Below are 15,855 nucleotides of genomic sequence, written 5' to 3'. Positions count from 1 at the left end.
CCACACTCCTCACTGAAAGTCAATTTAAGGTTCAAAGATTTAAAAATGTCATTCTAAAGCAAATCCCACAGTTTTCTTTGACTTACCGAGTATCTAACTTCCAAGTACTCAGATTTTTCTGGAACATCGGGTATCTCAAAAGCATAGTTCTTTTCCACCATCTGGGTAAGAGGATATTTTAAAATTATCATGGCAAGAACTTTGCAAAAATTAAGTTGACCAATATGATATACAAATAACAGATATTACCATATTTAATCATCAGGAATCTAGCATCCTAACAACACAAAGTAAACAAAACAAAAGACACCTTTTCTCCTTTCAACTAAAACCCCTAGTGACAAAAAAATACTAACAAACATCTTGAACACTAGAGAACTTAAGAAATAGTTGCATACAAGGGAAACAATAAGATTGGTTTCTTACAAAGTTAATGCATTAAATCATTGCTACTATCTAAATTAAGCAACTGCATCTTGCTGAAATAATGAAATGGACATTATAAATTCAGCTCATATGCTCATATTGGCTATGCGTCAAAGACTAATACAGTATGATTATCACCTAATATGAATTAAGGTATTTAACTCTTCTTCTTAAAGAATTTTCCAGACACGGTTTCTTTTATGTTATCTTTGCTTCTCTAGACTTGCTTTGTAATCCAGGCTGGCCTTGAACTCACAGCAATCCCCCTGCCTCTGCCTCCCGAGTGCTGGGATTAAAGACTTGCACCCTGCTCGTGATTTAACTCTTAGCGCAACTCTGATATGCAATATGGCCCCTTTCTAAGCACAGAAAAGTAAATCTGCACTTCCCATAGTTACACACTAGCACACAACAGGGCAAAGCCTAAAAGCACAAGCAATCCAGCCCTAGCACCTACATTCGTTACCATCATAATACACTGCTTCTCAAAGTTTTTTTTAAGAGTTTCTTTTTACTGTCTAGCTGCAGTAATGGTGATCAAACGTGAGGGTTTGTGTACTGTTTCTGGAATTTTAAAGATAACTGTTAATTTCAAGCTCAAATAATTAAGAGTCATAGCCTAGGAACTTGATCTCCCTTTATTACAGTTGTTTATAAGCAGTATGTTTATTTACTTGAATATACAGTGTTTCACCTGCATGTACACCTGCAGGCCAGAAGAGGACACCAGATCTCACTATAGATGGTTGTGAACCACCATGTGGTTGCTGGGAATTTTACTCAGGGCCTTTGGAAGAGCAGGCAGTGCTCTTAACTCCTGAGCCATCTGTCCAGCCTCTAGCCAGTATTTTTAAATGCATTACAGTCCCCATATTTATAGCCAAAGGCATAAACAGGTTACCAAAATCAAGACAATAAGCCAGACGTGGTGGTGCATGCCTTTAATCCCAGCACTCATGGAGGCAGAGGCAGGTGGATCGCTGTGAATTCGAGGCCAGCCTGGTGTACAAAGTGAATCCAGGACAGCCAAGGCTACACAGAAAAACCCTGTCTTTAAAAACCCAAAACAAAACAAAATCAAGACAATATACCACACAGTTCACACAAATAGAACATTGTCATTCTATTAGAAACAATATCATAGACATGAATTTTTAAAGGCAAGGCATTATTCATCCGTCCTCTTAAGAAAAATTTATTGGCAATAATAAGTATAAATAAATCACAACAGTTTCTTTTCCATCTCAGAACAGAATCACATGGTATGCTGTGAGCACGGGGGGCAACTGACTTGCTACAAATCATCTTTTTATTCAGATTCATGATTATAATTTCATAAGTGATTTTTAAAGTACTTTTTACAAATCAAAGATACTGTTTCTACATTCATACCACTGAAATTTCCATTTAATGAGTTATAACTGCAGAAGACATTCTGCATGAATGTGCAGTAACTATTTGCCAAGTCAGGAAGTAAACAAGAACCAGAAAAAAACACAGTAGTGAATACAAACCTTGGACTTGAACTTCATTATCTTAAATTTTGTTGCAATTTTTGAATCAAATTCTTCATAAACATCCTTCATTGTAACTGGAGTTGTTTCTTTCCCCGTGTTTGGGTCAATTTTCTGTTCTCCCATGGAGAGAAGAATGAAGGAAGCAAAATATAAGTCTTCTCAACCACAAAAAACAGAAGCCTAAATCAACTTTCACCACCACTCATTTAAACACTGACTGGCACCCTATTACAAATGCCTGTGACGACACAGGCCTACGAAGTATATTAAACCCAATGACAAATTTTCCATTGCATTATGAAAGCCAATCAGAACAAAAATGACCAATCCTCCAAGATGGGAACAAGCAATGTTTTAAATTCTGGTCCAGAAGTATCACAAGTCAATTGAGATGGAAAGTAGAGACGCAAAAGCTCAGACAAAGAGGAGGAAAGAAATGGAAACTACTCTGTTAAATAGCCATGGAGATGGTGTTACTGCTGCCCATGAAGCAAAAGCAAGAAAGCTGAGTCGTGTTTCAGAGACTTTAAATCACAAGCCCAATTGTTTATTTAAAAGGAAAATAAGAAAAATCCTTACATATATTTTAAACATGTATTCCTTTTTAAACTATGTCTATGAAACTAGATGCAGTGGTGCACACCTTTAATCCAAGCAACTCAGGAGGCAGAAGCAGGCAGATCTCTGTGAGTGAGGCCAGCCTAGTCTACAAAGTAAGTTCCAGGCCAGCCAGAGCCACAAAGTGAGATCCTATCTTGAAATTAAACAAACAACAAAAATATTTATATCTATGTGTACATATGTGTATGAGAGTGCCAGTGGAATCTATAAAGGGTATCAGATCTCCTGGAGTTGCCAGTGGTTATAAGCTACCCGGTGTGAATGCCAGAATCTCAACCTGAGTTCTCTGCAACAACAGTAACAGTTTTCAACCTCTAGGTCATCTTTCCAATCCCCAGCATTATATATTTTACACTTTTATTCTAACAAATTATACAGTTATACTTCATTTCTATACTTTCCTCCACCCCTAAAGGACTTGCTGATGAGTGAGTGGACAGTAAGTAGAACTAAAAAGAATTGGAGTTGTAGAGAATTCCTACTCTGCAGAAGGACAGAGTGCCAGAACACAGAATGTGTGTCCTAAACAACTATTAAAAGTAAAAGGTAATCATCACTAACACTTACCATTTCACGGGGAAGAAAGTAGAGTGTTCGCTCAATGTTTTTTACCATAACACAACAGCTCACATGGGTTTTGACTGATTCAACCCATACTTTGCCAAACAGGAAAACTACACCTGAAAAAACAAAGGAAAACAACAGGAAATAAAAGCTTTAAAGTACATCAAATTTAAAGGGACAATTACAAAGGTGCAATGAATGTGTTCACGTATTTACACCTTTGTGAGAACTAATTTCCAACCAAAAGATACACTTGCCGCCCACTCCCTAAGACCAGTCCACTGGTCTATACCTGAGGCATATACGTCAACATAATGGTACAATCTGTGACTACAGGAGAAAGGGGCAAAACAATTCCATAACTTGGTATGAATTCTTTCACTAGAGCCCAGATTATCTAAATTTAAGAGAAACAAAGTATTTTCTAATAAATCTGCCTAAAACCTCTTATGAGAATTTAAAGCCTGAAAATAGTAATCTAAATTGTTTTTCACTTACATTTACTAATGAAAATCTATTATTTGTGCATAAGAACAAGTATTTTTCCATATGCAAAATTATATTTAGGAAAAAGTTTATATTTCATACCCCTTATTCCATATAACACTAAAGTCGCAGAATACAGTTCCCCTATTATCTATTTTATGCTTATCTACCTCACAAGCTACTAAAACAAAACCTAGCTAGTTCATATCTCTGTTCCCATCTCTTTTATTCTGTGTTTCAAGACAGGGTTTCTCTGTGTAGCCCCGGCTGTCCTGGACTCACTTTGTAGACCAGGCTGGCCTCAAACTCACAAGAGATCTGCCTGCCTCGGCCTCCTGAGTGCTGGGACTAAAGGCATTTGCCACCAGGCCCGACGTCTTATGTTTCCTTCTATTGATTCTTCTAAGATCACCAGGTAATAAATAGTGTAGCATTAAAATAATTCCTTTGCAGACATCAAGTCACTGTTCTTGAAAACTGGCCATCAAAGAAGAACTCCAAAGACTTAATAGCCAACTCAAGAGATGGTCAACTTTGCAAAATCCCAGGCTCCATAAATTTTGAGTAATCAACACAGCCACTCACACAGCCGTTGATTTTAGATACTAGGAAAATTCTGACACATGCAAAGGTTACTGTTCACAAGGCCAATTACCCTAGTTCCACAAGACAGCTCATCAGGGTTTTCTTTTGTCACTCATTCTGACAGAAAGAAATAAGACCGTCTAAAGATTTTCATTTCTGCAGATGATTAAAATTCTTACAAAGGTTGTGTGATTTTCAACAAGGAGGTGGGGGGTATAAGTGGGGAATATAAGGAGAGGGAAGGAGGTACTGGGGATGATTTAAAGAAAAAAATCAGAGTAGCACAGAAAATTAGAAGTCATCCTCACAACAGTTAAAGATGAAAAAACAAAATTCCATGCAAAGAAAAATAAAGACCCTAATATTGGATTCAAAGATTCAAATAGCTCATTTTACAGTCAAACTAATATCACACTTCATGCAACACATTTGACACTGTTTATGCCTCATTTGCCACAAAAAGATCATGGTAAACAAAGATTACATTCCCCCCAAAGTTACTAGCTGAAACCAGGTGCAGTCAGGATTATTCAACCTTGAAAAAGTCATAATGAAGACAGGATATGTTCCGATATGCAAAGAGTAAAATTCTTTTCATAATTATGGTTCATTCAGCAATAACTGACTGACTTAGAATCTGGAAGAAAGTGAGCAACAATAACTGGGTCTTTAGGCATACTCCGTTCTTATTAGCAGCATTGACTTCACGAAAGCTCAGTGATCATTACCAGCTATAACGACGAAACTGTTCAACCCCCTAAGATTAAAGCTTTTAAAAGCTATTTTATTTAACCCATTGGCATCATAAACAGAAAAATACGGCACTGCAGAGGACACAGCTTGAGAAGTGTCACAGAAGAGGAAAGTGGACTGAGAGTGAGAAATCGAGACTTATGGCAGGAAGGGACTAAAAGGGTCCTTGTCTTTTGAAACCTTAGGTTTTTTTTCTTTCTTTCTTTCTTTCTTTCTTTCTTTCTTTCTTTTTTTGGGTTTTTTTTTTTTGTTTGTTTGTTTGTTTTGTTTTTGTTTTCTCAAGACATGGTTTCTCTTGTGGCTGTCCTGGAACTTGCTTTGTAGACCAAGCTGGCCTCGAACTCATAGTGATCCGCCTGCTTCTGCTTCTGCCTCTGCCTCTGCCTCTGCCTCTGCCTCTGCCTCTGCCTCTGCCTCTGCCTCTGCCTCTGCCTCTGCCTCTGCCTCTGCCTCTGCCTCCGCCTCTGCCTCCCGAGTGCTGTGATTACAGGTGTGAGCCCTACACCCAGCCCGAACCTGTTTTCTAAACAAATAAACAGTCCAGATAATTTGAGTCCTTCTTCTGAACCAGAAACGTCCTTTTACCACAGCAATTGGATGATGGAGCGGTAACAGATTCTTCCCATTGTTTAAAATAATGATGAATTAAAGTAGGTAAAGTGGTACAGGTCTATAGTTTTAGCTACTTAGAGGAGTCTGAGATGAAAGGTTTCTTGAGTCCAGAAGTTTGTCAGCATGATCATTGACCTCAAAAAATAACTGCAAAATATGTCCCGTGCAACGTAGCTCAGTATGCCTAAATTCAATCTCCAGCATGACCAAACTACAGTTTATCAGCCAAAAAAAGTCTGTGGATAACAAATCACTTTGCCCTAGCTGAAGTGGGTTGGTTAAAATAACTTTAACTGCCTTAAAAATTAAGATAGGGCCACATATTACCTAAGTGATTCTGCAAAAGCATAAAAATATTTGCTAAGAGGAAGTATATTAATGGTCTGACAATTCCCCCAGGAATCACTGACATTTTCTAGGTAATATCAAGTTATCTTTATTTAAATCAGGTCTCCAAGCCATTCTTCTTTGACACGTGCTTTACTAATACAGTTATTCTCTCTAGTTTTATTTGGATGCACTCTCCGGGAAATCACTAATACCATCTGTATCCACCACAGGCCCCAAGAGATCTAAATGCAGACAATTCTATTTCAGAAGTATACAGTCTTTTATACTAATCAGGTAGACCACGTTGATTTTGATCATACTGACTCTCCTGGATAATATTAGATCACAGGAAATTATCTCTTAATCAAATCTATAAACTCTGTTTTATGCCAGGTGTGGTGGCACACGCCTTTAATCCCAGCACTCAGGAGACAGAGGCCAGCTTGGTCTCCAAAGCGAGTCCAGGACAGCCAGGGCTACACAGGGAAACCCTGTCTTGAAAAAAAAAATCTGTTTTACCAGTTTGCCAGGATGCAGATGTAAATATGCAAATATCTGAGATTTTTAGTATTTAGATATTGAGAGTGGGGAATACAGAGGTCAAAGGACAACTAGCAGGAGTTACTTCTCTTCTTTCATCATGTAGGTTGTCTCAGGTCACCAGGTAAAGGCTGCTAAGCCACTTCACCAGCCCCTCTACAGAGACAATGCGGAGGACAGCATCCTTATGCTGCCTATAACACCTCAGTTCCACAGAGCTAACTTTCCCCACAGGTCTTCAGAGAAAATACAGGGGGCATGAATCCTAGGGCTAACAAAGGCAGCTAGCTAGTTAAATGTAGTTCTTATATCCACAGCTAAGTCATTCTGGGCCAAACGCCAGGATACATTAGGCAAGTGAAAAGTTATTTTCCTTCCTATTTATAAGCGGAGGAGGTAAAGATGAAAAACGCATTTCCACTACTTCATTTGGGGGACTTTTTAAATTCTTAGATTAACTAAAATAAGAAAGGTTCAACCTGGTAGCAGACACACAGATCCAGGAACAACCACAGGGAAGACATCTGTTCAGTTCAAGGAGGACTTTTTCAGTTATTTGTCTGAATACAAATAACAAATACAAAAATAGAATACACCTCTAACCAGCCGGGAGCAGTGGTGGTACACACCTGTAACCCCAGCACTCAGGGAGGCACAGGCAGGTGGATCTCTGTGCATTCAAGGCCAGCCTGGTCTACAAAGTGAATCAAGGACAGCCAAGGCTACACAGAGAAACCCTGTCTCGAAAAAACAAAACAAAAACAAACTTCTAGTACCACAATGATGTTCTGAGCTATTCTTAGGTGATTTTTACCCTACAAGAGGGAGTAGCAACATCTCTCACTGAGAAATTCAGCACTACAAATTCTTTTTTCTTTTTTTCTTTTTTCATTTTCTTTCTTTCTCTCTTTTTTTTTGTTTGTTTTGGTTTTTCAAGACAGTGTTTCTCTGTGTAGCCTTGTCTGTCCTGGACCCACTTTGTACACCAGGCTGGCCTTGAACTCACAGTGATTTGCCTGCCTCTGTCTCCTGAGTGCTGGGATGAAAGGTGCCCGCCGCCACTACCCAGTGAGCATTACAGATTCTTTTTGTTTGTTTGTTTGTTTGTTTTCTGCATTACAGATTATTAAAGAATATTCTCTTTGTTTTGTTCTTGGGAAGCCATTTTTGAACCAGTCCGTTCCTAACATTCACAGAATTAGTTCATTAGAATAACCATGGCGAAGCCTGGAAGTGGTGGCGCACACCTTAAGCCCAGCACTTGGTAGGCCAGCCTGGTTGATGTTGCTAGTTCCAGAACAGCCGGGGGGGGGGGGGGCACACGTACACACGTACGTACACACACACACACACACACGAAAAACCCTGTCTTGAAATCCCCCAAGAAAAAAGAGAATGACCAGAAAGTATTTCCAGTTACCTGCCCCCATACAATCTACAAAAGGCTTATGTCAAAATAAAGTTTAAAAACATATTTACTTTTCTTTCTTTCTTTCTTTCTTTTTTTTTTTTTTTTTTTTGGTTTTTTGGTTTTTTGGTTCTTTGAGACAGGGTTTCTCTGTGTAGCCTTGGCTGTTCTGGACTTGCTTTGTAAACCAGGCTAGCCTCAAACTCAAAGCAATCGACCTGCCTCTGCCTTCTGGCTCTTTTATGTTTTTCATTTCTACCTAATAACCATGGTCCAATTACCAGCACCTGTACTCTGACTGATCTTCAAGACATTCACATTTCCATGCTACCCCACTCCAGCCTCCATGAGCATATACACACGGACACGGACAGATGGACGGACACACTCATTCACTCACTCACATACACATAATCTCTTCTCCACACATGCCAGAGCATTCTTGTTAAAATGTAAAGTCAATTATGAGACTATAACACACTGCAATTAAGCCTTCTGACATTCCTCCAGGATTCGTCGAATGAGGTTGAAAGTCCTTGAGGCTTTCAAGGTCCTTCAGTGCTCAGCTATGCTGGTTACTTTTATGTCAACTTGATGCAGGCTAGAGTCAGTGAGGAAGAGGGAACCTAACTGAAAAAATGCCCCCACCAGATTGGCCTGTGGACAAGCCCATGGTGCACTTACTTAATAATTGATGTGTTAGGGCTCAGCTCACCGGGGATGGAGGCACCCTGACCTGCTGGTCCTCGGTGCTATAAGAAAGCAGGCAGAGCAAGCCACAAGAAACAAAAAGCTAGTAAGCAGCACTCCTTCATGGCCTCTGTATCAGTTCCTGTCTTCAGGTACTGCCTTGAATTCCCACTCTGACTTCCCCGGATGACAGAATACAAAGTATCAAAGGAAATAAACCTTTTTCCCTCCAAGTTTCTTTTGGTCCTGGTGCTTTATCACAGCAATAGAAACTATAACTGTAAACTAGCCTTTGCCCTTTATCATCAACTTCATCAATTTGGTCATTTCCAATGGTCTAATAATCACCCAGGCCTCCTTATCCTCTGGCCCTCTTTCAGGTCTTTGCACTTATTGCTTCCTTAAAGCTAAAGTGCCTTGCTGGGCGTGGTGGCGCACACCTTTAATCCCAGCACTTGGGAGGCAGAAGCAGGCGGATTGCTGTGAGTTCAAGGCCAGCCTGGTCGACAAAGGGAGTCCAGGACAGCCAAGGCTACACAAAGAAACCCTGTCTCAAAAATCAAAAAAAAAAAAAAAAAAAAAAAGGTAAAGTGCCTTTACCTCAGCTTAGAGTGTACCTCATCTCTCAGCTCAGGGTTCAATTCTTTTTAATTTTTATTTATTTTTATTTATTCTTTTTTCATACAATACACCCCAACTGCAGCTTCCCCTCTCTCCATTCCTCCTAGTTCCCCCACTACTTCTCCTCTCCCCCAGATGAGAAAAGAACAGACCTCCCAGGAACATCAACAAAATACAGCATAACAAGATACATAAGACCACGCACAAACCTTCACATCAAAGCTAAGCAAGGCAACCAACCCAGTAGGACGAAAAGGGTCCAAAGAGCAGGCAAAAGAGTCAGAGACTCCCCCAAAACACCAAGCCAACAACTATAACATATGCAGATGAGCAAGCGCAGACCCATGTAGGCCCCATGATTGATGCTTCAGTCTCTGTGAGCCCCCATGAGGTCTGCTTAGTTCTGTGGGCCATGCTCCACCAGAATGTTCAATTCTTAAGACAAGGTCAGCTGGTCACCATCCAACTACCACCAACTCTCAACCCACTTAGAATGTTAAGCTTCTATATAAGGAATTTGTCTGGCTTGTTCACCCTGTCCCACCTCAGTCTGAATGTTCAGCCCACAATGGATGCTCTCTGTTGAATTAGAGAAAAAACTAATCTCGGCATGATGGCAAATGCCTTTAATCTCAGCACTGGGGCAGATCCACCCTCCAGAGGCAGGTGGATCTTGTGGGTTCAAAAAACTTGGTTTATATATCAAGTTCCAGAACAGCCAAAGCTACATAATAGAGAGAACCTATCTCAAAAAATAATAATAATTACTTTTAAAAGAGATAAATTAATGTTTGATTCTATTAGAAAAACAAAGCCAATCAATTTTTACTAAAGTATGTAAGGAAAAAGGCACTATACTCTAATAATAAAGTCTAAGATTACTCTAGGTATGATTACCTGGTTGGTTGTATGGATCTTCATAAGCATCCAGCCAGTAAAACTGAAACACTTGTTCATCATCTGCCCCTTTTACCAATGGGAGGTGACTGGAATCCACTTGAACTTCCTGAGCTAAGAAACTGTTTTCATCCTCCTGATCAATGTCCCAACAAGAGACATCTGGGAGAAAATTTTCTCTGTAGAAATCACATTTTCAAAAATTTTATAAAATCCAATAGAATAATTAGAGTACTATTTTTCAGAAAAATCATAAAACATACTTACAAATAAGATGTGGTCCCTTTCTCAGGATCTGCTTCATGTTCCACCTTCTCTAATGGCTCATTCTCTTGGTCCCAATTCTTGGCAGTCACAGGGTCTCCATCTACCGCCTCAGCATCCATGGGTTCATCAAAGTCACCGTCTTCAAACTCCATTAACCCTGACTCCTGCTCATCTTCTGGACTCTCCGGCTGGGCCAGCTCTCCTGTAGATATCACCATATATTCTGATCACGTGCCAGTGCCATGAGGCACAAAGCTTACCCAACAGAGAAATAACAGTCTTTTCCTACATTCTATTTGTACTTCTCTTTAATCTTCATGTTGGAAGCTTTTAACTTCTACTAGCATAAATCCAACCTTTCATGCTTACATGTGCCACCTTCAGCATCACCTTCAGTATCTTCAGTATCACCAAGCCTCCATGTGTGGCACCACTGTTCAACAACTTGCACTATTGCCTAACAAGAGACTTACCAGCAAATTCATTATGTTTAAGAGGAATGGAAGTTAGCAGAGGCTCGTTCTTGAGGACAGGAGAAGCAGGTTTTCCTGAAGGAATTTCCTGCAAATGTTTTTAAGTGTTTAGTCAGTTAGAAGTGCAGACTAAAAATATGCAACTGTCCTACCCTGACCAAAGATAATGACAGTTCCCACTTATAAAAAGATTTTATGTATTGCTAATATAATGGCTTCAATTATTTTACTGTTACCTGGATTTACACAAAAAATACTTGTTTCCAGGAAGAAAATTATTGCATTTAACACAGTTGTAATACCTATAATAAACATGTACTAGTTACTACAAAATTTACTAAGAAAAAAGCAGGCACATGCTATTTTTGAAATTCATGAAACTATATATTGAATGGCAGTTCTAATTTAAAAGAGACAAAACAAATTCAAAAGCATCTACTTCATATAGGCAAATAAAACAAATTTAAAGGAGCAATAAATCGAGAAGGGTGTTTTTACCGACTTTACCTTAGGGGTGTGCACCGAGAAAGGACTGAGCAAAGCTCCAGTAGATCTTTTCTTCTTTGGTATCAATACAGGCGGTGGAGCTATCTGGGATGTCTAAAAAAAAGGGGAAGTCAGGCATTCACTGTCATGCCTGGTTTACCACATAATAGAAAAAGTACATTTGTTCTTTCATGCCCAATAAGTAAAGCATTTTTCCTTCCCTCCCCACCAACAGGATCCATGCTTATGCACTGCAGTTACTATAGCAACAATACTACAGAAATCACTAGAAAACCAGAAGAGATATTTAACCCATCCCTAAGTTTTTTTCTTTCAAGCATTTAACATACTCTCTTCATTTACCCTTCCAGGTATTACATTTCACATCCAACAAAATAGAACTACAAAGTATTGGTATTAGTCAGTTAATCAGTGCTCACTTAGAAAGATGTATACTTCTAAAGAGAAGCTTAGTCTTTATAAAATATGGCCAAATCTTAAATTTACATTATAACAGAGCCTGTTTGAGTTCTATCCAAAGCAGCTCGCTTACTCTTCCTTCACCCCCACTCAGAATTCAGAATAGGGCTCTCATGCCCAAGTGTGCAGATTGACAGGTTTCAGTCCATTTACAGAGCACACACTACAGCAACTGAATACAAGGAACGAACAGTCACAGAACCGAGTCTTAGATGTAGTCTTACTACTTCCAACACACACACACCCACACAGCCCATCTACATAATAATCTTAGAGCAATAACAGCTGGAAACGCCTCACCTAAAATGATGAGAAGAAACCTAAAACAGTGAGAAGATACTAATTTGAGGGCTCTTGTTTTGTGTGTGTGGGGGGGGTTGATTTTTGTGTGCGCATGCATGGTAACACCCCAGCACTTTTCTTTCTAGTGACAGCCTGCTCTGTATATTAAACTGTTTCTTTAGCCTGTGTCCCCTGCATATTTTACAACTCTGGGAAATTCACTTACCTCAGTGCTCAGATCCTGCAGAATGTCACCTAGCAGATTATCCTTGGACAGGTCTACCGCTTTCTGTATATTATTTAAAATAAAATTTAAATAGCTTAAATGAGAGCGTTCTGGATTGAACATTTTCATGCAGACCACGCATACGTTTTTGAAAGGGAGACCCTACCCCCGTCAGCCCTTCACTGCTCACTCTCATCTACTACTCACATTTTAACCATCACCTGTGCATACTCAATTTTTGAATTTCTACTCTCAGCCTCTATTTTCATCTTTACTCCGTGACTTTCTTGCTTGTCGCTAAAATTAAACATACTGTCATTTCAGCTTTTCTATTCAATGTTCTCTTGTCTCCTAAGTTCAAACCACTGCGGTGCCTATATTCACATAAAACCTAAATTTACCTTACTAAGTGCAATTCATAGAACGTTACTCAAACATGTATTAAACACATACCATTTTTGCAATGAAAGATTAAATTCATTTCACACAGGGAAAAGACACTATATAAGGAAACATGAAACTCACATCTGTAGTTTTCTTCCCAGCACTAGCAATGAACAATGCCTTGATATTGTTTGGTTTTGTCACTGGAGGTTTCTTTACATTCTTTCCGTCCCTTCGGCTTGCTTTGCCATCACTCCCTATTGAAAAAGAAGTGTTCAGAAACATGTACTAGATGGAAAACTGAAGCCTACTCACAGTCATTTAAGAAGAAATTTAAGAAGAAAATAAAATAAGAATTCAAAATACAAAATTGAGAAATTCTGCACAAGGTACACAGGAAAGACGTAAGTGAGATAAATTGAAAAGCATCATGTTTTAAGGAACTTTATGATGTAGTGTTGGGCTGCATTCATAGCTATCCTGGGACACATGTTGAACAAGCTAAACTGTTTTTCTACCATACAGTTATTAGAGTGCTAATATTCTAGGTATACCACCTCAGTAGGAATTATAAGACATTACTTATTGTTGCATCCATCCCTCAAAATCTCCAATTCTAAAATTACTAAAAAACTAAAAATTTTAAAGTAAGTATACAAGACCAAAGTCTTTGGATAATGGGGACCTAAGACTTTATTTCCTACTGAAATTTTGCTACTTACATGTAATTTTCTAACCAACTTTTCCTCTATTACAACATATTCTCAAAGGCAGGCTGTATCATACTGTCAAGTCATTTCCAATTTTGGATAATTCTTCAAATCTCAAAATGACATTTTTCAAAACAAAGTGTAGTACCTTTCCCACAGGTGTCAAGTGCATCATCCTCAAGGTCATCATCAAAAATCTCTCGGCCATCTTCCACATAGCCTGTACCATCTGAAAGAATAAAATTTAACATTGGAATCAAGTTTCCCAAGGTGGCCAAAAGCTAGCATAGTGATACATCTCTGTAATCTCAGTGCTAAAGAAGCTAAGGCAGGAATATTACAAGCTTGAGGTCAGCTGGGATGGCAAAATGAGGTGGAGGCCATCCTGAGCTACAAAGTAGCAAAAATAAAATGAACAGTAATATTTCAGTCGTGGCCCAAAACTTCAAAACCCAAACACTTCATACCTACTCACTCTTTCTGGTCTGTTCCAATTTAAGTTTGGTAGAATTCTGCTCAAACAGGTGTTATAAAAGGTATAACATCCGCACAGCAGGTGTAGAGTCAAACCCTAAAGATATAGAGCATATCTAGATAGCTGAGCTAGAGAAGTGATCTGACCCACAGGGTAAAAACTTTGCCATAGAAGGCTGCTTTATAGCCATTTTGCTCTACCAAAAAAAAAAACACACACACACAGAAAAACAAAAACATACAAACAAACAAAAAAAGAACCTACAAGCCCTGAAAGGCACTCTAATTTCTAAGAGAAACCTAGCCACACAGTAGTCAACATTCTTGTGCCAAGAAGTCAGATCCTGTAAGCAGGAACCACTGGGTTTTATGCAAAAACAGTATGGCCAACCTTAACCATGTTTTCTGTGGCTCAAATAAAATCTCACATCTACAACCTGTTGTACTCTCTTCACAGCAACTCTGGAAAATAGAAAACTTGTAGCTTAGTGATATTAACTGACTTACCCAAGACTAGTTGCAAAGTGGAAAAGGCAGAACCCAAAGCTTGTCCCTTATTTCCACAGGCTATGGGATGTGTGTTGGATCCACAGAACGGGAGTTCCTCACTAGTCTTCTTGTAGAGGGGAACACCGATGACTGAGTCTCCTACCTAAGCATTCCCTCTCAGTTCCTACATGGTCATGTTCTAGGGGATTTATTCTTGGGTATATGCAGAGGTTCTCCACCTTCCTAGTGTTGCAACCCTTTAATATAGCTCCTCATGGCCTGGGGGGGTGCCCCACCGCACGTCTTTAATCCCAGCACTTGGGAGGCAGAGGCAGGAGGATTGCTGTGAGTTCGAGGCCAGCCTGGTCTACAAAAGCGAGTCCAGGACAGCCAAGGCTACACAGAGAAACCCTGTCTCCAAAAACCAAAAATGTATATACATATAGCTCCTCATATGGTAGTGACCCATTAAATTATTTTCATTGCTACTTCATAACTGTATTTTTTTTTTTTAGGGTTCACAGACTTTATTGGTTCAACAAGAAACAGCAAAAGGAAACGTTAACTATCATTTCAGGGGCATCATCCACAGACGTGAAAGCCATCTTTGGAAAGCCATAACTGTAATTTTGTTACTGTTATGAACTGTAATGCAAATGCTTGGTATGCGGGATATCTGATATGAAACCCCACAGGTTGAGAACTGCTGTTCTAAATGATCCTCAAATCAACTTCCTATTTTTATGCTTCTTTTTCTTTAACTAAGGAAAATCTAAACAAAAGATATAATCCTAGCAATGCTAGGACAGTGCAGGCTGTAACCAACCCGACAGGATCCAGAATCACCCAGTGGATAAGCCTCGGGGCATGCCTATGGGAGGTTATCTATTAAGGTTAATTGAGGTGGGCACACCCATCTTAAGTGTAGGCAGCCCCATTCCAGGGACAGGGACCTTGGACTGAATAAATAGAAGGAAGCAAACTGAGCACAGAGCATTCCTCTCTCTCTACTTCCTGACTACAGATACAATGTCACTTCTGCCACCATGCCTTCTCAAGGATGACGGACTGTGGCCTCAAAGTGTCATCTAAAGAAACCTTTCCTTCCTTAAGTTGCTTTCATCAAGTATTTCATCACAGCAGAGAAAGATAACTAATAAAAATGCCTCACATCTCCTCAGGCATAGCAACTGCCCCACATGACAATCAAGAAGTAAGTAACACAGTGCCTCGCAGGCAATTTCCTCCCACATACCGTCATCCACGATCCAGTCATCATCCTGACGTGCCTGAACCAGTTTCGAATACTGTTCTTCATCAACTTCTTCATAAACACTTGTGAGGTCCTCAATCTGCCATTAGAAAGTTTATGGAAATGCTTCAAATGGAGTGAAAGTGTTAAAACAATTCTGATGAAAAAAAAAGTTGTCAAACTGAAACTGGAATGGCAGCCTGATAAGGAGCTGCACCCAAATCCTGAGTTCTGACAGGCAACACCACTGCAGGGTTGTCCTTAAATAGACATCAATTAACT

General features: G+C 39.4%; 1 protein-coding gene across 5 annotated transcripts in view; it reads right to left on the bottom strand.

The window, feature by feature from the left end:
* POLA1 (DNA polymerase alpha 1, catalytic subunit) overlaps positions 1 to 15,855 on the bottom strand; it is a 308,989-nt gene that overhangs the window by 284,548 nt on the left and 8,586 nt on the right. For all 5 annotated transcript variants that reach the window (XR_014780622.1, XM_084789335.1, XM_084789337.1 and 2 more), the window contains exons 3-13: positions 15,577 to 15,673; positions 13,507 to 13,587; positions 12,790 to 12,905; positions 12,265 to 12,327; positions 11,298 to 11,390; positions 10,791 to 10,878; positions 10,318 to 10,519; positions 10,051 to 10,229; positions 3,132 to 3,244; positions 1,941 to 2,054; positions 87 to 161 (exon numbers count right to left, since the gene is read on the bottom strand). Coding sequence is in view for 4 of the 5 variants with exons in the window: in XM_084789335.1 (XP_084645461.1) it covers positions 87 to 161; positions 1,941 to 2,054; positions 3,132 to 3,244; positions 10,051 to 10,229; positions 10,318 to 10,519; positions 10,791 to 10,878; positions 11,298 to 11,390; positions 12,265 to 12,327; positions 12,790 to 12,905; positions 13,507 to 13,587; positions 15,577 to 15,673 (1,221 nt within the window). In the remaining variant the exon portion in view is untranslated. The remainder of the gene's footprint in view (positions 1 to 86; positions 162 to 1,940; positions 2,055 to 3,131; positions 3,245 to 10,050; positions 10,230 to 10,317; positions 10,520 to 10,790; positions 10,879 to 11,297; positions 11,391 to 12,264; positions 12,328 to 12,789; positions 12,906 to 13,506; positions 13,588 to 15,576; positions 15,674 to 15,855) is intronic.

The sequence above is a fragment of the Acomys minous genome (genome assembly GCF_964271855.1).
Source record: "Acomys minous genome assembly, chromosome: 7".
Lineage (NCBI taxonomy): Eukaryota > Metazoa > Chordata > Mammalia > Rodentia > Muridae > Acomys > Acomys minous.
Note: the sequence above shows the minus strand (reverse complement) of the source record. Positions and strands in the feature narration are given on the sequence as shown.